This window comes from Petaurus breviceps, unplaced genomic scaffold (genome assembly GCF_028583685.1).
Source record: "Petaurus breviceps papuanus isolate PSGF00001 unplaced genomic scaffold, PetGlider_PUasm1.0 229, whole genome shotgun sequence".
In the NCBI taxonomy this organism is placed as follows: Eukaryota; Metazoa; Chordata; class Mammalia; order Diprotodontia; family Petauridae; genus Petaurus; species Petaurus breviceps.
Window position 1 is genome coordinate 9,976,759 of NW_027185903.1, and position 21,116 is coordinate 9,997,874.

General features: G+C 39.9%; 1 protein-coding gene across 8 annotated transcripts in view; it reads right to left on the reverse strand.

Annotated features, from left to right (window-relative positions):
- Positions 1-12,067: 12,067 nt before the first annotated feature.
- Positions 12,068-21,116, reverse strand: part of DAB2 (DAB adaptor protein 2) — a 68,937-nt gene continuing 59,888 nt past the window's right edge. For all 8 annotated transcript variants that reach the window (XM_069096207.1, XM_069096204.1, XM_069096205.1 and 5 more), the window contains 4 exons: positions 19,168-19,785; positions 18,157-18,269; positions 17,091-17,161; positions 12,068-13,989 (listed from right to left, as the gene is read on the reverse strand). In XM_069096207.1, the coding sequence (XP_068952308.1) occupies positions 17,096-17,161; positions 18,157-18,269; positions 19,168-19,785 (797 nt within the window). In that variant the 3' untranslated portion in view covers positions 12,068-13,989; positions 17,091-17,095. The remainder of the gene's footprint in view (positions 13,990-17,090; positions 17,162-18,156; positions 18,270-19,167; positions 19,786-21,116) is intronic.

Sequence of the window (21,116 nt, forward strand, 5' to 3'; positions counted from 1 at the left end):
TTCCTTCCTTCCTTCCTTCCTTCCTTCCTTCCTTCCTTCTTTCCTTCCTTCCTTCCTTCCTTCCTTCCTTCCTTCCTTCCTTCCTTCCTTCCTTCCTTCCTTCCTTCCTTCCTATTAGGTATAAGAAGAGGGTATATCTTTCTCTCATCAGGGGTACCAACTTGGCTATTGACAAGCAGCCTCTCAGTTGTAGGTGCATTCCTACACTCCCAATTACCTTCCATGTGTTTTTTACTTATACTTATCTGTGTATGCATTGTTTCTTCTCAGTAGAAAGTAGGTTCCTTGAAGGCAGAGACTTGATTTAATCTTCAGATCCCCACCACTTAGCACCAAGCCTTGTAGGAAAGGGGTGCTTATCTGGAGCTTTTAGAATTAAAATTGAATCATCTCGTGGAAGGTGTGTAGTGCTAGAAATTCCTATGTGCAACCCAGCTGGAGTCAGGGAATTTTGGAGATAGAGGCTAAAGCCACCAGAATTCTTGAGATCCCATTAGTTGTTTCTCCTAAGGACAAAAAGGAGTTGATTTCAACAGTTCTCAGACTACTTGTGAAAACAACATATCTAAGCGGTGTCTCACTAGGCAGAACTTTAGGCTACAAAGGCAGAGTAGACTTTTCCATGGCTGATGAAATGGGTGGGAAATGCCTCTAACTAGATAATTGAATGATTGTATGGCCACAAGCCACTTCCTGTGCAGCCCAGCAAGTAACAAGATGTTAGCGCTGGCCCAAGGAATATGTAGCCAGGAGACACCATGTCCAAGTTTATGTGTCTCTTTAATAGATTTCGTTCTTGAGGCTCATTCTGAGAGTGCAAATATAAAGGCAAAGTCTTTTACACAGAGTCTGAGGGTATTTTACACTAATTAGACTTAATTATAAGTAGGTGTGACCAGAGCTTGTAAGCAGCTTTTGCCTTTGGAAACTGACTCATCCAATATATTTAGAAAAGTTTATAGTTTTTTCTTGTCTGAGTTAATTTGAATGAGGAACTGTTTTGAAATACCACTTGGGAATTGAACTATGATTCTCTGCTGTGGTATAAGTTAAATTATAGCAAGTTAATGGCAGGATAAGCACACAGTAATATTAATGATGATGAGAATGGTCTATATAATAGTTTTTACTTTTCCAAACTTTTCACGGGCAATCACACACACACACACACACACACACACACACACACACACACACACACGCTTACTCTCTGAGAGATATTGAGTGAATCACTTGACTTTCCTCACTTGTAAAACGGAGTTAGACTTCTTAGCTTCTGAGGTCCCTTCTACTTCTAGACCTATGAGCCTATGAGCCAATGAATCCAATGAATGTTCTGAATCAGGGTCTGGATATACCCAACATGATCCCCTAGACATCATGATCTATTAGAATCAAGGATGGGTACCTTTGTTGACCAAGAACAGCATGGTTCCTTTAAAGATTTCCTGGGATTACAAATAGAATTATAGAATTTTAGAACAGAAAAAAAATCACCTTAGGATCATACATGTAGAGCTAGAAGGGGTCCTAGAGGCCACCCAGTCTAACCCTCTCATTTTACATCTTATAGAAGAACTGAGGCCCAGAGATTCAAACTGACTTGTCCCAAGTCCCAGAAGTAGTAAGTGGCAGGAGGGGGTGGACATGAACCCAGTTCTTCTGTCTCTAAATCCAATACTCTTTCCAATATTTCACACTGACTTCTCATGTTTTCTGACCTCTCATTTCAAAAATGAAAACCTTCAGGCTAAAGGAAATTTTGCCTAAAAGCACAGAACTAAATTGTGGCAGAATTGAAAACTAAACCCAACTATGCCTTCTGATTTCCAGTCCATTGTTCTCTACTCAGTAGACATTACATTCAGTAATGGCTTTCAGTTGGAAGAAAGTAATTATTAAAGTCTGAATGTTTGTAAAGTATGAATGGACCCATTGGACAATATATACTTATGAGGCCCTTATTATTTTCCAGGCATGGTGCTAAGTACTGGGGATATAAAAAAAGACAAAAACATGTTCTTTTCCCTCAGGAAGCTCACATTCTAATGGGGGAGACAATATGCAAAATACTATACACACAGTCTCTCTGTCTCTGTCTCTGTCTCTCTCTCTCTCTGTCTCTCTCTCTCTCTCTCTGTTGGTCTATCTGTCTATCTCTCTGTCATAAATTAGAGGTAATCTCAAAGGAATTAGCAGTTGGGGCTGGGTGGAGTATAGGAAGGAGCTATCAAAAGCCTCTTGCATAAAGTCAGATTCAAGCTGAGTCTTGAAGAAAACCAGGCAGGTGATGAAATGGAGGTGATAATTTCATTCCAGATATTCAGGAAATCAGTGAATAGGTCTAGAATCAGTGTTTTATGAAAAGAACAGCAAGAAGGCAAGTGTTGCTGGATTGTAGAATACAGGGAGGAGAATAGACTGTAACAAGACTGGAAAGGGAAACAGAGACTCTGTTCCCTAAACATGAAGGGCTTTAAATGCAAGTTTTTTGCATTTGATCCTGGAAGTGATGGGGAGCAGGGTCGGGGTGGGGAGGCAATGGAATGTAGTGATTTGACATCATCAGATATGGCATTTAGGAAGATCACTTTGGCATGTTTGGAGGGTAGACTTGAATGGGAAAAGATTTGAGACAGGGAGACCAAGCAGCAGATTATTTCAGTAGTCCAGGCGAGAAGTGCTGAAGACCTGTACCAGGGTGGCAGAGGTGTGAGTGGAAAGAAGGGATATATTTGAGGGATATTGTGCAGAACAGCGGGGCTTGGAAACAGATTGGATATGTGGGGAAAATGCAAGCTGAAGATGACACCAACGTTGTGAGTATGGGTAACCAGGAGGATGGTGGTACCTTTTAACAGTAATAAGAAAGTTTGGAAAAGGGGGCAGTTGGCAGGAAACATTATGAGTTCTGTTTTGGACACTTTGAGTCTATGTGATATCTATCTCTTTGAAAAGTCCAATAGGCAAAGGTTGATGGGAGATTGGATGTAAGGAAAAAGGTTAGAGTTGGACAAATTGACCTGAAAATCATTTGCATAGAGATAATTATTGAACCCACAGGAACTGAGGAGTTTATCAAGTCACATAGTAAAGAGGGAGGAAAAAAAAGGTCCTCAAGAGAGGTCCTTGGGGGACATCCACAGTTAGAGGGCATTACCTGGATGGAGAACAAATGATAGAGATTGATAAGGAGGAGTCAGGTGGGAGGAAAACTAGGAGAAGAGAATATCCAGGAAAAGAGGGCAGCCAAAAAAGTCAAAGGCTATGGAGAAGTTAAGAAGGATGAGCACTGAGGAAAGGCAACATTAGATTTGGCAATTCAGAAGTCATCAATAGCATTGGAGAGGGTAGTTTAAGTTGAATTGTGGTCAGAAGCATACCACAAAAGTATTTAGAAGAGGGAGAAGAAAGGAAATAGAAGCCCCAAGTGCAGAGAGATTTCTCAAGGAATTTATTCACGGAAGAGAGGAGAAATCTAGGTCAAGAGGTAGCTGAGATGATCATATCAAGTGATGCTTTTTTTTAAATGATAGAAAAGACATAGGCATGATGACAGTAGGCAATCAGATAAGGAGAGACTGAAGATTAATGAGAGAGTGGGGATGATGGAGAGGACATTTTGTTGGAAAAGGCAAGATGGAATGAAATAATGGATACACATACAGCAGTTTGCCTTGGGAAGAAGGGTCACTTCTTCATGTGAGGTAGACAGTCTTTAGCTGAGAGTATGGCGGTGGGATGTGGGAAGAAAGCCATGAATCAATGAAATAAATGGTTTAGAATAACCACTATGGTGAGTGGGATAGTGAATCAGATTGGGAGGTGTCAAAGGATAGCCTTGCTGAGTGAGAATTCAATATTTTTAACCAATACCAAATGGTTTTGATGACTGCTACAGTTGCAAGACCAAAAAAGTTTTCACAACATTAACTAATGAACAAAAAGATTCAAATAAACCAATCTAAATACCAATCCAAAGAGGAAAATTGACTAGTAAAGACTGAATGGGACAGCTGAGTACCATAGCCATAATGAGCATGGGACTGATTTGGCTTTGGCCTAGGGTGCTGGCATGTTGGGATGGGGAGGTGTGTGCTTCCTCCCCACTAGAAGCTATTCACATGCCTTCTGTCCTTCAGTCAACTCTATTATTCTCCCTTGTAAGTCCTCTGCTGGTCCCATGTGGAACATCCAATCAGGCTACCCTTCCCCCAGGTTTCTTATGGCTTGGTTCTTCTCTCAAGGGCCCCAGTTCTTCAATATGCTTCCTAATGATGTGGTGGTTACTAAAGAATCCCAGAGTTGAAAGGGACCCCAGAGGCTATTTTTTTCTGCCCATAATTGAAAAAGCATGCCTGCTACAATATCTCTAACAAATAATTATTTAATTTTTGTTTGAAGGTCTTCAGGGAAGGGAAAGTCCACCTTCTACCTCTTGGGATCATCCATTCTACTTTGGGATAGCCTTAGCTATGAGGAATTTTTGTCTTCAAACCTCAATTTATCTGACTCTGAAATTTTTATTTTTTTTTTTTGGAAGGGGGAAGGCCAGGCAATTGAGGTTAAGTGACTTGCCCAAGGTCACTCAGCTAGTAAGTGTCAAGTGTCTGAGGTCTTATTTGAGCCTGGGTCCTCCTGGCTCCAGAGCCTGTGCTCTATTCACTGAACCACCCTAGCTCTCCCTCTCTGCAATTTTCACCCACTGCTCCTATTTCTTTTTCTTTTTTCTTTTTTTTTTCTTTTTTAAAGCAATTGGGGTTAAGTAACTTGCTCAAGGTTACACGGCCAGTTATTTTGTGTGGGTGCCAAGTATCTGAGGATGAACTGCTCCTATTTCCGACCTCTGGAGTCAAATGGAACAAGATTAATATCTCTTCTAGGTGATAGCCCTTCACATTCTTGAAAGCAACTATGTCCCTGAATCTGCCCTTTACTAGTGATTCTGAGCAATTCATTTGTTTCTAAAAAGGAAGCCCCACTCACTCCCCCCCTTCTCTGCTGCTCTCATGGATTTCAGCTCCACAAAAAAAGATGCCCCACCCCCACCCCCACACCTTTTCCTTGCTTTCCTCCCTCCTTTTGTGTGTGTGGTCTCTTCCTTTAGATTATAAATTCTTTGAGGATAGGGACTGCCTTTCTTTTTATTAACTGTATTTCAAGCATTTAGGACAATGCCTGGCACATAGTAGGTGCTTAATAAATGTTTATTAGATTGGCTTTTGCCTCTTTGAGTCTCAGTTTCTACACCTGTAAAAGAAGGCTGTGTGCTGATGTAGACAGAGCATTGGGTGTGGAGCTGGAAGAGTTAGGTTCAAATCCCAGCTCTGCCACTAAGCAGAGTTTGGCCTTAGACTGGTCACCCTCTCCTCCCAGTCATGTGGTTTTATCCCTGGTAGAGATAAAGAAAAAAAAGTACCTGCTATACACTTACTATTTGCCAGGCACTGTTCTCTGCTAAACAGTTATATGCAAGCAAACAAGCCAATCTCTACCTTCAAGGAGCTTCCATACAGATCTGCAAGGGGCTGCTGGTGGTGGAGGGGATTTTAGTGATGGAACTGCTAGGGAGCAGGGCCCAAGTAGTATTGAAGCCTGGGCCCCGGCAGGATAAGACAAGAGCTGGCCCATCAGAGCCAAGGCATAACAAGTTAGGGCTCTGCAGCTGACTGCTTGGCACCTGGCAGTGCAGAGACATCGTCCTCCAATTCAGGATCCCCCTCCTGGCCCCAGCCACTGACTAAGGCCCACAGGGCACATTTTCAGTCTTCTACCTGGCATGTGGCATGGGAGCAGTAATGAAAACCTTGGAGCTCTTCAGAAAAACAAGAACCTAGGAGAAGCTTCAGGGACTGATTAGGGAAGATGACAAATTGCTGGCACTCATCCATCGGCAGCCCGCTAAAGACTGCCACATTAAAGGGAGCTGCAGGGGCACCTAATCCCAAGCTGCTCAGACTAACACAGCACACTTCCAACATTCGAACAAAGTGTTAGTTTTTTTCTTTTAAGTAAAAGGGTAATGTTACATAAACACTTCCCAGCAAGAAACACAGATATTTCATTATTTAGCAATCTCTTCAAATAATCATAGCTTAAATATTAACCAGAGGCCTTGGGGGGAGGGGAGGGGGGAGGAGACAAGGACAGGGCAGGGAAGAGGAGAAAGATCTTATTTCACCAAGTAGACTTTATGTTGTGTCCTGTTGATAATGGCATATTTCTGGAAACAGAACTTATTTGACCAGTAAATTATTTAAGGACCAATCCAGTTTGGAGGTTATCCAGGACTGGTGCTCCTCTTCCTTATAAAGAAAAAGAATTGGAAACCCAATCAGTTTTGCTTTTTTGGAGGAGGGGGGAAGAAGTTTGCAACTAGAGGTGTAACATACTTAATGGAATCAACTGGGTCTATGAGAATGTGGCGTTAGGTAAAATAAGTAATAATAATAACTAGCATTTATATAATAATTGAGGCACTGTACAAATATGATTCTATTTTATCCTCACAAGCCTGGAAGTTAGGTCTGATTATTAATCCCATTTTACAGATGAGGAATCTGAGGCAGACAGAGGTTAAGTGATTTGCCCAGGATCACACAACTAGCAAGTGTTTGAGGTTGGATTTGAACTCTGAGTCTACTGCTCTATCCACTGACCGACGTAGCTGCCTCCAAATAGCTAGATGGACCACAGATTTAGAGGGAACCTTGGAGGTTGTTTCTAGTTCATCTCCTTCATTTTAAAGATGAGGAAATAAGCCTAAAGAGCTCACCCAAAGTCACACAGGTGGAAAGTGGCAGAGCTGGGATTCTATTAAAGGGATTGTTAGCACTATAGGAAGGCAGGAGGTGGTGCCAGAAGGGGATAGAGTCCGGTCCCTTAGGTCATGAAGACTCTTCTTTCTGAGTTCAAATCTGGCCTCAGACATGATTTGAGTGACCCTATGCAAGTCACCTAAACCTGTTTGCCTCAGTTTCCTCATCTGTAAAATAAGCTGGAGAAGGAAATGGTAAGCCACTCTAATATCTCTGCCACAAAAACCCCAAATGGGGTCACCAAAGAGTAAGACATAACTGAAAGGACTGAATAACAATGGAATTATAGGACAATGTTATCAATGGATGATTGCCCAAACCATGATATGGTATTTTAAAACTTTATAGGTGAAACTTCAGGTTTGGTTTTTCAAAAATTTATTTTTCTCCTATTAGTGATTTGGAGAGATATTTCTTAGAGTTGTTTATAATCCACAATTCTCTTAAGGATTGTTTGTATCCCTCCCCCCTGCAAAAAAAATCAATCAATCAATAAATAAATATGGGCAGCTAGGTGCAGTGAATAGAGTACCTGGCCCTGGAGTCAGGAGAATCTGACTTCAAATCCTACCTCAGACACTTAACACTTACTAGCCATATGACCTTGGGCAAGTCACTTAACACCAATTGTCCTGCCCTCACTCCACCAAAAGGAAAAAAAAAAAAGAATTGTTTGTATCCTCTGTCCATTTATCCATTGGGGAAATGACCTTTAGTTTCAAATATTTGCATTAGTCTCTCACAAATCTTATATATCAGATCCTTATAAGATATTTGATAAAAATCCCTACCATTCTCCCCCATCATTTACTTCCCTTTTTATCCTGGTTGCATTGATTTTGTTTGTGTAAAAGCCTTTCCATTTCTGGTAACTATTTATTTTATCTTTGATAAAATAAATATCTATTTATTTTTATCACTTCTATCCCTTGTTTGGTTAATAATTTTCCCCAAGTTATTGCTCCAAATGATACCTGATCTGGTTCTCTTCTAATTTTGTTATTCAGGTCATATCCTTTTGAGGTTTATTGTGTAATATGGTGCAAGATGTTTGCCTAAATCTAATTTCTGCTAAATTGCTTTTCAGCTTTCCCAGTAACTTTGGTCAAATAGAGAATTTTTTCTCAAAGCAATTTATGTACTCAGGATTTTTGAGTCCTGTATTGCTGAATTCAATTGTTTCTGATTCTTCCTTATCCAGTCTGTTCCACTGATCTACTTTTCCATTTTTACCCAGTACCAAATACTTTTTGTGATTAAAGACTTTTAATTTGAGGTATTGCAAGTGCTTTCCCCCTGTTTATTCTCCCCTCCCCCCCCCCCATTATTTTCTCTTGAAATTTTAGATCTTTTGTTCTTCCAAATTAATTTTAGTACTTTGCCTAGCTCTAACAAGTATTCCCTTGGCAGTTTGATAGATTTATCCTTACATCTGTAAATTAATTTGAATATTGTTATTTTTATTTTATTGACATAGATCAACAATGAGCACTCCAGTTAGGTCATTCTTTATTACTCTAAGTGTCTTTTTATCATTGTATCTTGAGTATACCATGTGGTAGATGGTACCATGTGGTAGATAACTCCCAGATACTTCATGAGTTTTGTTTTTGTTCTGTATGAGCTTCCCTTTTCATTATTTGCTCCTAGATTTTGTTATTGTTATGTGGAAATGCTATGGGTTTTTATGGGTTTATTTTGTATTCTGTCACTTTATTAAAGCTCTTGCCTCAATTAGGATTTTTTTTTTAGATTTTTCTAGATAAACTGTCAGCAGCAAATAATGATAGTTTTGTCTGTCATTTATACCTTTAACTCCTTTCTTTCTCTGATCTATTGTTACTATTTTCAGAACTGTGGCTCTTATTTGCAGAAGGAAAGGGAACCCTTGCTTTAGTTTTGCATTCATCATGAAAGCATCTTGTATTTCTCTATCGTACATTATGCTAACTTTTAGTTTGAGATATATATTTATTATATATTTTTTTAAAAGTCCTTGTGTGTTTATTCTTTGCATGCCATATTTTCTTACTGTCTAAAAAGGAAGCCCTGTCACAAACAAAATGGCCACTGTTAAAATCTGCGCAGATGGGAATGGTGTTAGTGAGTAAATAACTTCCAGTATGAAGTGTCCCATCAAGGACAAGGTCATTCTGCCCTTATTTTCCCCTCCCCCTCACCCACTCTTGGCAAATCTGCTTGAGTAAGCATTTCTCTCTACTCTTGGGTTAGTTAGCAGCAGGTGGTTAACACTTTGTTAAAAGTACTTGCTCTTCACAGCACTGATAAAGCATGAAGGTTAAACTTTCTTGGAGAGAGAACCTGAAAAGATTAAGCAAGAATACTGAAATAGGAAGCCCGCTGAAAGGGGTTGCCTTTCTCTCATACCCCCCCCCCCCAATGTTGATCCCCCCCACTGCCAAGCATCTCTATATTGCAGAGAATTTGCCCACCAGAGAATTACTTCTCAGATCTAGTTCAGGTATATATGGCTGTTTCTGCAGTGCTAGGAAGCAATACAGTCTCCAAGTGTGAGCTATTTTCCTGCATTCTTATCTACTGACATCAGGATGGAAAGGTGGGGGTGGAGAAAGGAAAACTGCAGAAGCGAAAGAAGGGCCAGCAGTAATCAGAGGTGGGCCATGCCTACCTTCAATAACTTTAGTTTGTTTTGAAATAGTTTCTCCTTCCTCCCCAGTTTGCCTTATTGCTCGGGGATCTTGCAATAAAATTAGTTCAACCTTGGTGCTTGTCTGTAGAGTCAAAGCTTGCCCAAACATTTTTTTTTCTCTGCTTGGCTCTGGAAATGAAGCAGAGACTGTAGCATGGGAGAGATGAATAGGAATCAGGCTAAGGCAGCTAGGTGTGGCTGTGGATAGTGTGCTGGCAATGGGGCCTCAGACATTTATTTACAAGTTATGTGAACCTGGACAAGTCACTTAACCCAGTTTCCTCTTGTATAAAATGTGGATAGGAATAGGACCTCTCAAAGCATTGTGGTCTTCAGTTGAGATATGGAGGGAAGCTAGATGGCACAGTGACTTAGCTTCCTGAGTTCAAATCCAGTCTCAGAAACTTACTAGCTGTGGGACCCTGGGCAAGTCCCTTACCCCTGTTTGCCTCAGTTTCTCATCTGTAAAATGAGCTGGAAAAGGAAATGGCAAACCCCTCCAGGACCTTGCCAAGAAAACCCCAAATGGAGTCATGAAGGGTAGGACAGATCAAAATACAACAAAGCACTTTGCACAATGCCTGGCCCAAAGTTGGTGTTCTACAATGTTACTTATTATTATTTTAATATTTATGAGGAGAGGCAATTGAGATTAAGTAACTTGCCCAGGATCACACAGCTAGCAACCGAGGCTCAGATATGAACTCAGGTCCTCCTGGTGCCAGGGCCACTGCTCTATCCACTATGACACCTAGAGATCCCTAAATGTTAGCTATTATTTATTTATTTATTAAGCAATTGGGGTTAGGTAACTTGCCCAAGGTTACACGGCCAGTTATTTCATGTGGGTGCCAAGTATCTGAGGCCAGAACCGATCCTGGGTCTCCCGACGCCAGGGCTGGTGCTCTTATTGCGTCACCTGACTGCCCCGATGTTAGCTATTATTGATAGTCCAAGGCAGTTCCTGCCCATCCATAACCACGTTGCCAGGTCTGAGACTCCTGGATAGAGGAACGAGTCCCATGTTCAGGGAGAGCCACACATATTTACTCAGCTGCCAAATCTTCTCCTTTCCCCATCCTCCTCCCTCCTTTCTCTACACCCCCATGGCCACCACCCAAATACAGGCCTTCATTACTGATCATCACCTGGACTACCTCAATAGTCTCCTCATTGGTCTTCCTGGCCCAGGTCTCTTTCCAAGGCAGACCAGATTGATACTCCTAAGCCCAGATTTGACCTTGTCATTTTTCAATACAAATTCCAGAAGCTTTTTTTTAACCGCCAAATATAAGCTTCTCTAGTTGGTATTTAAAACCAACTGATCACGATCTGTCTTTCTAGCCTTACTGACCAGCCAGATTGGCTGCCTTGTGGTTTCTCCTACAAAGCCATTGCACTGATTAATCCCCCTACCTAGAACACATTTCCTCCTCACTTCTCTTTCCATCTGTCGGTTCCTTCAATACTCATGTCTAGCATCACCTTTTATACAATCCCTTAAGCTGTTTAGTGCCTCCCTCACCACTACTGTGTATATCTAAGTATAGGTTGTCTCCTATATAAAGACTGTGAGCTCCTATAAGAGATTGGGCTGTTTTCATCTTTTTGTATCCTCAGCATTTAAAAAAAATGCTTGATTGTATCATAAAGCCTGCCACCAAAGAGTTAACTTTACCATTGGCAATTGATGATAATAGGAGCTAATATTTATATAGCATTTTAAGGTTTACAAAGCACAGTACATGTTATCTCATTTATCTAACAGCTCTGGGAGGTAGGTGCTATCATCATCCTCATTTGTTGTCATTGTTCAATTATTTCAATTTTGTCTGATGCTTTGTAACCATATTTAGGGTTTCTTTGGTAAGATAACTGGAGTGGTTTGCCATTTCCTTCTCCAGCTCATTTTACAGATAAGGAACTGAGGCAAATAGAGTTAAGTGACTTGCCCAGGGTCACACAGCTAGTAAGTATCTGAGGTCAGATTTAAACTCAGGAAGATGAATCTTCCTAATTTCAGGCCCAGCATTTTATTTACTGTACTGCTTAGCCATCCCATTTTACAAACTAGGAAAAGCTAAGAAAAAAAGTGTGTTGTGCAGTCAGTCACATTGCTAATAAATGTCTGAGACTGGATTTGAATTCAGGTCTTCCTAAATCTATGTCTACCGCTTTATCTACATACCACCTAGCTGCCTAATTATTCTGCAACTTAGAACCTGAGGGATTTGTGTGAGGGCACCAAGAGGTTAAAATTGTATCAGGTGAGAACTGACTCTAGGCCTTCCTGATTGTGAGGTGAACTCTTTGTACACAGCCCAAGCTGCCTCACAGAACAGCAAATTCTAATTGGGAAAATTGGGGGCACAATTTGGATTCACTTTAGCATCTACTTCCATTTCTCATTGGCGGTCAGGCAATGGGGGAAAACAAATGAGACGAGCTAGCTTTGAAAAAAAAGCACCACTGATTTTCCCTTGTTTTTCTATTTTCTTTCAGCCCCACCTTAACATACCCCACAAGTCATCTGAACTGGACTTCAGGAAGACAGAACAAATGGACAAGATGCACATGATTCTGCATTTCCAGTTTATTGAGATGGAGTAAATTCATAGCTTTATTTGCATTACAGAAAAGTGCACGGGAGAAAAATAGATCTGTACAGGACATGTGTGGCTGAAATTCAGTTTCAAGAAATTACTTTCAAAAAATCCGAGTTACCTACAAATAATTGTCTCCAGTTTTAGCACAAGTTTAAGTATTTGGACATTAAAATACTATTTCAAGTTCATATTTATAAATGGTTGAGCAGAAAGCCAGACAGAAAGATTAAGCCTATACATTGATCAGCTATCATCATTAGACATGTCACCCTAACTTTATCTTAGACAATTATTTAGGGTTTAGGGTTAAATCAATAGAGGTGTATGAGTCTACCAGCTGGTTGGCACTGCAGGCAGGTATCCTTTTCCTCCACCCAAATTAACATTGAATGTGGATGTTTAACACCCACAAGAACCTGAGAGTTAAGGGTCAAAGACAAGCAATAACAGTAACATACACACATAATACAAAACTCATTTTGGCACAAATTCACTCTCATAATTGTGCTAAAAGTAGAGAGGCAAAATATACTGGGAAAGTGTTCAAGTTTATTTTTGGTTTTTAAAAATGAGGAAAGAAAAAAGTTGATATGATCATGGTTATAACCAATATCTTCAGAGACTTCAGGTTCTGGACGTCTTCCATCCATTTTTTGTCCTTATCAATCCCTAGCCTGTTGTTTGAAGAAAGTTCCCCTATTACTTTAAAGGATCCAATGCAACCACCAAAAACTCCAGAAGCATTTGGGTCGATCACTTCATTTAATAAATGGACAGACCTTCAGGGTACAATACCTCCACGATGAGTAGACTTCTAGCAGGCTCACTGAAAAATATTATCAAAATGTCTGGATTCTGGAGCTAGAATTCAAGATGGTGGCCTCATAGTCAGTTAAGGAAAAGAAGTATGTGCCCGTTAGATGAGTGACTGTGATTAAGTGACTAAACTCTCTCAACCAAAAGGTTGAAAAACAGTGTCAAACCTGTGATTTGGTAAAGAGACTGTCTTCCCATAAACCCACAGAATCTTGCCAGCTCTACAAAAGGGGGAAAGTGATAGCGTTAGGTCAAAGTAAATTAAACTTTAGGAACTGGATGATACAGTGAATGTTTTGGGGGTGGGGGAGAAAGAACTACCCACTCTTTGTAATATCTTTTGGGTCAGAGGGGAAAAAAAAGTCAATTCTGCAATAAGGACAGGGAGGATTACTGAAAAGGGAACTTCAAAAAGGGTTTCCATCCTTTGAAAAGTGAAGACTGGAGATGTGGAATGGGACAAGTATTCATGAATAGTTGAAGGACTTGCTTTAGTTTACTTCACTTCCCTAGAGAAGGAAGGGGAGAGGAAAAGCAGGATTTTGTCTTGTTTTTTTGATAAATGTTTTGTCATTTTACAACCATGAATTTGTAAGCCTTTGAACAAAGAGGAAAAAAAAAACCCACGCAAATTCTAAACTTTAAGTGAAGGTAACTCCAAAACTTGTTAGCAGAGCAAAAGTTCTGCAAGGATTGTGTGTGTTTAGATGGTATTATTTAACATTTATCCTTAGTGAGATGCCAAATGTTTCAGGAGAGTAAAGGAGGGGAGCTCAAGTAGACATTCTCACATCCCCATCCCCCGCATTGCAGAAATTCTCTTGACTTCGTTTTAAGATCTGGAAGGTCAGGTTCTTATATCTTAGGTTTCAAGCCACAGCTTTGAAGCTTAGCTTTATGTCTGGGCAAAAAGTGAAAAGATTATCTTTATAAGTAAAAAAAAAAGCCATCAAGGAATAAGGCAAAAGGTAATGATATCAAAGCAGGAGCAAGGCAAGAAGTTGTCCCACTAGGAATTTTGTCCTTGGCAAATATGGCCAACCTTTTTGTTCATCTTGATGGGGAATGCACCAAAATCCTAATGAAGAATGGAAGAAAAAAGTTACATGTCTATAGATACACAGAAAATAAATCTAATTTGTTTTACTATCAGTGGGATTAAATGTTGCAGCTTTGGGGGAATTAAAAATTGAATACAGTTTCAGTTATCATTAAGTAAGAAGAAGCCACAAGTGGAAAGTAGTTTACAATGCCCAAGAGGAAAACCACTCCCTGCAGATAAGCTGTACTGCTCTCAGGGAAATTACATTCATTCTTTAGTCCATTAAATTGTCCAAGACAAATCTCATTACAATGTATACCTTTCAAGTAAAAGGTACAGTAACAAAAAAAGCCCAACTTGGTAGAATAGTAACTTTAATTATTTTGCAGATTAGCAGCTATTTCCAATATATGTTACAAAGAATTTCCTACTCTCCTCCCCCTTCCCCTGCTAAATACTTATCCAATATTCACTTGGTATTTTAAACATAAAAGCACAACAAATACTGACATCTTATATGTATAAAGTTAACTGGTGTGTGGGCTAGTCACGCTTGGAATCAAAGATGAAGCTATTTACTATTATCTTTTCATGTAACAGGTACAGGACCTGGGATCTGTGTGAATACACACCTCCGCAACAGGAATTGGGCAGAAGGAAAATCAAGCATGTCCTCCCCTTTGCTCTTAGCCTCAATTTCCTGCTTGTGTGGCTGGAGGCTTAACTGGGAATTCCTGTGCCCAGTGCAAATTCTAACAGTTACACTTCAGACTCCATCAATTCTCCCAAATAGGGCTAAAGCAAAGGAAGTTTGATCCTCCTTCATCCCTATATAGTTCTGTCTGATAAATCATGAGAAATATCCAAATGAACTAGCCAATAGATGACCATAGATTTAGAGCTGGAATCACCACAGAGGTGATTTAGTTCAACTCTCCCATTTTACAGATGGGGAAACTGAGGTCCTCAGAGTTTAAGTGACTCCCCCAAGGTCTCACAGGGAGTAAACGGCAGAGGTGGCATTCCAATCTAGGTTATTTGACTTCAAATACAGTGCTCTTTACTTCAACCCATATGGATATTTTGTACAAGTGGGTTTTGTTTATATAATATTTATTTAGTGAGATTTTCACAAATTAATAAAGTCCAAGACTACAATAAATTTCTAATTAATTCCCAGGATTTCTTTTTCCTGTATAACAAAAGATTTGTACAAATTAGGCATTCATTTATGGAGGTGGTAAGGAAGGAATAATCATAAAGAATGAATGGCCTACAGTGCTTTGCAAACCTTAAAGCCCCATATAAATGAATCATTAGCATGAATAATCCTAAAAAACAGTGCTCAATTATGCTAATTTTGCAGTACAAGATTTCACTTTCTTAAAAGCGTTTGCCATAAATATCTTTGCTTACAGTCTTTACTTTCTTTTCCCCTAATATCCTGGAACCCCTGCATCTCTATAGGGGAAACTCCTTGGTTAGGCATTTTCTTCACCATCTGGCCTCAGTCTACCCTTTCTGAGTTATTACATATTACTCCTCTTCATGTATTCTGGCTGTCTCAACCAACCTGCCAATTGTTTCCCTTTCTTGCTCATAGGAAATCTGTTTCTCTTCAGTGATGCCTGGTAGATGGAATCCCTCACTTCCTTCAAAACTCAAATGTTTCTACAGGAAACTTTTTTTCATCTACTTCACTCCTCTCCAGCGGCTAATACTTCCCTTACAACAACAATAACAACAAAAGTACCTTGTAATTATTATTAACTGACTTGGTATGCCTTATATTTGTTTTTCTGTGTATATATTTTCTTTCCTTTTTTTTTGGTTGCCTTTTTTAGAAGGCAATTAGGGTTAAGTGACTTGCCCAAGGTCACATGGCTAGGTTTTTGTATTAAGTGTCTGAGTCTGGATTTGAACTCAGGTCCTCCTGACTGCAGGGCTGGTGCTCTATTCACTGCACCACCTAGCTGCCCCTTATGTTTTCTTACCAATACAATGTTTAAGCTCCTTGAGCATAGGGAAAGCCTAGTATTTGTCTTTGTATTCCCAGTATATCTTGCACAGTCTGCCACACAGTAGGTATGTTATAAATTCTTGATTGACATGGTGTCTCACACACACACACACACACACATACACACACACTTGAGTTCTCAGAATGCCTGCTACTATAGAGCATTCCTTCAAGACCAAGGACCTCAAAGTTAGGTGGTATAGGGCATTATGCTTTTACTAGGTTTCAGCATGCATCTAAACATGCTCAACAATTTGCCCAGGAATAAGGCCTTAGAAGACATTTACCACCAAGATGAAATTTCATTAAAAAAAAGTTCCTAATTAGCCATCATCAGCAGTTACCACAGTTTAGCATAGGCTTAAACTGGCTTGATTATGTTAACATACTTAGCCATCATGCAGCCATTATGTGACATTCCCCATCCCTCCAGCTTTTTCATTTCCTTTCATGGTTTGTCTTTATGTGTTGTCTAAAATGTAAGCTTCTTGAGAGCAGCAACTGCCCTCTTTGCTTGAATTTGTATCCCCAGTGCTTAGCACCTATAGTAAATACTTAATAAATACTTTTTGACTTTACTAGAATATGGATCTAGACCAAGCAGAAGCCAAGATATTTGTGTCATCTGTGTTTGGGGTTAGTCATTAACAAGACAGTGTTTGATGGTTACTCGAAAAGATCTCATATCTCCTTAAATTTCCAGGCCCTGTAGAGCACTGGTTCATTATTGTAAGTGACAACTTCAGCTATTGTTTCTGTACATAGGCAAGATGCCATTGAGTATATAGCAATGTGGAATCCTGCTTGCTTGTGGCAATTTGGGGGAATTAATAAGTCCTCCATGTTTTGGCATATGTAAATATGTGTGTGTGTATGAACTTATGTTCAAAAGAGCTAAAGTATAGATTTGATGTGCAGAAGAAATTGAGTTATTTAGCATACTGCCAACAAACTTTGATACCTATGATTTAAAAGTCTACCTATCCTTCTCAACATTATGTTACTGTTTTAAGAATGGAAACCTAGGTCTAAGTCACCTCCAAGCAAGGGGTACTTAACTTCTATTCTAATTTTAATTTCTCCTCAGACAATTAACTTGATAGAACCTTCTACTTACAGAAGTTATGCAAATCGATTTCCAAAAGGATCCCCATATAGATGAGAAGATGTTGGCTGTTGAGGCACAGTCTATGGAGATACAAGAGTCAATTGGAAACTTATAAATGGTCTTATCTTTGAATATAAATCGATGTCTTACTTATGAATAGTCTTAATCATAAACAAAAAATTCATACTATTTCTAGAATTCTTTTGAAGAAGTATGGTTAGATTATAGAACTGAGTATGAAAATAGTTGAGAGACCACAGCTCTGGGTTCCACTGAACTCTGTGGATATATAAACAGTGATGCTGAATAATTAGATCCAAGGGAAAACACAAGCTGCTAACAAAGGAAGTTTGATCCCTAAGTATAATATTTGGCGCATCTTCTATGATTTGTTGCCATTAAGGTGATCATATTAAGAAATTAAGTCTTTTTAAGGTAGAATTACAGCTTTGGTCAAATGAGTCGTATTTTAAGTCACATAATAAATACTTCCAACAACAGGCATCTTACTTTAAAGTATCCATTTTTGCCCAACTATAACAGTTCAAGACATGTGACTACAAGTGAAAGATAATAATTATCCCATTCACATCGTGACTTTCTCCATTGAGGGTTTGATATATCTCGAGTCAGCACAAGAAATTAAATGGGAATTTTGGTGGAGTTTTGCGCAATTCCCAGATGATATGCAAAGGCCAGCAGATGACACAGAAAAAGTTTAGAAACACAGAAATGCATAAAATATATGTAAATACCCCATAACAGAAAAAGAAAAAAAAATTCAGAATACTTTTGTGGCATAAAGAGAGGGCCAAAAAGTTTCATGCTGATTTTCCAGATCGAGGGTTGCCATGGCCCTAACCCCCATGATGTGGAAGGGAAAACTGTATTATCTTTTTGAGAGGGAAGCAATGTGCCAAAGATAGGTTTGGTTCTCAAAGTTGATTCTTCTACCCTTTTGGGTATGTGTGACATAAATATTATTTATGAATTAAGAATTAAAAGTGAGATTAACTAAAGTTAAAATAGAATAACTTGTCAAGTTATCAGGTTTCTCTCCAATAATCATACTTACGGGTACTTGCAATGGAGAACGGAAAGGATCTTTTGCAAAAAGGTTCTCAAATGAGTTTTCCACTGGCTTGGAAGCTAAAGGGGTGCTTTGCCTGGGAGCTGGCTTTGGTGCTTCTTTAAAAAGAAAAACAGGGCAAAAATTCAAAACATGCTACTTAGTAGGCTGGTTTCTTATCTAGTCATCCTGATAACATTTGCCTCAATGAGATAAAGAACAAGCGTTTATCGTGACCACTGTGTTGTAAACACTGTGCTAATCATTTTATAAATATTAATCTCATTCGATTTGATAAAAGAACTTGGATACTGTTTCTCAGAACTGTGAGGGGGTTAAAGAATCCAAGTGCAATATCACTGGACTTGCATTCAGGAAGATAGGGATTCAAATCCTGCTTCTGACACCTACTGACTATCTGACTGGCAAGTTATTTAAACCTCTCAGGGCATGAGACTAGGTTAAGTGATGAAGCCTTATATTACAGATGAGCTCCTCATTCACACTGGCATTCCCCTAGACTGATCAATCTATAGGTCTGTTTCCTGCTCAGGACAATGCCTGGTGCATATTAGGCACTCAATAAATGCTTATTCCTTCAATTTTATGCCCCTCCCCCACCCCCAATCTATGGAATAAAAATAAAGGAACTCATTATTATGAAGCAGAGGCTTTTAAGACCTCTTTCAAAGCTGTTTAAGGCAGAATCAATGCATAAGTTGAAAGAGGATCATTTGCTTTTCCAGAATACTACAAGTCAGGCCTGAGAACATTGCCGGTGTTTCTAGTTCTGAAGGCTAGTACCACCAGTGCCAAGACACCTGTCACTAGGGGGCAATGTCAGGCCAGTTTTTTTTTTTTTAAAGATAACAATAATATTCATTAATGTATTCCAAGATATACATAGTTAAACTTTTTGTGGAGCTATTGGATGGTCAATGAAATGAGAAAGAAGCTAGCACTGGGTTCTTCCAGACCAGATTACCCTGGACCAGGTTGTCAGGGAAAACACCTTACCATTTATCTTGGCCAACAACTGATTAGCATCTAATTCCTCATTCTCTGCACTCTCTTGTGGAATTCCAACTTTGCTTGTGAAGTAACTGGAGAAGGCTCCTGAGGCCCCAGAGGATGCTTGCTCCCCCTTCCTTGCTGGCACTGCCGGTCGCTGCCTCAGCTGGATGTCCTTAAACATTTCTTTCACCTCTTTGATTTCTTTATCCCCAAGTGGGTCTAAGGCAGTGAAGGCATCGCAAGACATATCCTTCTGTGGGACAGTTCTGGGAGGGGGCTGAGGTGGTGAGCCTGAGATAAGCACAGAAGATTGCTGGCCAGGCGTGGCAGCTGTTGGGAATATGTTGCTCTGAAAAGGGTTGCCCACAGAGACTTGGGCTGGCCATGTATTAGCTGGCACATTTGTGGTAGAGCCCCAGAGAGGAGGGGAAGAGGGTGATGCTGGGGCTCCATAGGATGTTGGCTGGTCCCAGCCTGAGACTGGAGGGTTTGTACTAAAGGCAAGAGGCTGACTGAATCCTGAAGGCTGAGAACTCATCATGGGCACTGAGGTGGACTGGTTGAAAACTAATGATGGTGGGTTCCATGGTCCTGTCTGAGGTGTTGTTACTGGTAAGCCACCTAAGGAATAAAAGGGAAAAATGTTAAATTTCACCAAATGAGAAATGCAAAAAATAGAATTAAATCATCAATTATATCCTATGGTAGTTTTCTTAAGTACCTGAACATTGGAGGAAACAGACACCCTTGTTGCACAAATGTAATTTAACAATGCCCATACACAAAGCCAGTCTAGCCACCACACTAGATGGTTAATTTTTTTTTGCCTTTTTGGAGGGCAATTGGGGTTGAGTAACTTGCCCAAGGTTACACGGCTAGTTTTTTTGTGTGGGTGTTAAGTGTCTGAGGCCAGAACTGAACTCAGGTCCTCCTGACTCTGGGGCCAGTGCTTTACTCACTTTGCCACCTAGCTGCCCCACTAGATGGTTAATTTTAAGATAATTCACATACATGAATGACAGCTCATTTCCATGAAACCTCATTATACTCACATCCCATGGGTACCATTTCATAGTTTCTGTCAATTTTAATACATCAAGTGTTGATAGGAGAGCCAACATTTTTTTTTTAGTTGTGACTGTGATGGGAGACTTGTTAAAGGAAGTGCTGAGAGGACTACTTTAAATAAAAATTGATTTTTTTTTTACATTGTATCACCCAACCTCAACTTGGTCATGAATCTGAGGATAATGGTGAGATAAAATATATGGCAAACATTCATTAAGTGTCTACTATATACTGAACACTGTGCTGGGGATACAAATAACAAGAGGACTGTCCTCTCAAAGAATTTACAATTTAATGGGGGAAGGCAACAGAGAAAAGAAAGCAGTGGGGGAAGAGCACCCAAATTGAGATAATGATGATGGGGCTTCTGAGCCCTCTTTTAAGGGGGACTCTGGGAGGAGTTTTTCTGCTCTATACTCTAGCCTTCCAATCGAAAAGGCTTCTGATAAGCTCTGTGTGCCAAAGCTGAAGCAGTGTCCACCACGGTGAATTTCCTGGTGATAAGTCTATCCATGGGGCATGTTTATGATGATTGTGGAGTCAAAACCAAGCCAAGCTGCTGGTGGCAAACAAAGAGATGGCTGGGATTTTGAAGCCTCTGTAAAAGGAGGAGATGGGAGGAGTTTTTTCCTCTGTCTTCCAGCCCTCTAATCAGAAAGGCAGAAGCAAGTGAAGGTACTTATGAGGTACTCTCCTCAAACCTCAATGAACTCTCCATCCAAGCTATTAAACCCTCTCATATGATATCCTAGAAGCTTGTCATTAGAATCAAAGCATGTCATTAATTGTGCCAAATTGGTCCTCTCTGCCCCCCTTTAGTGGGGTCACCTGCAGTTTATCCCCAGTGCTTCAGGCATTTCCTCTTTCACTCCTCTCTGGGGCAC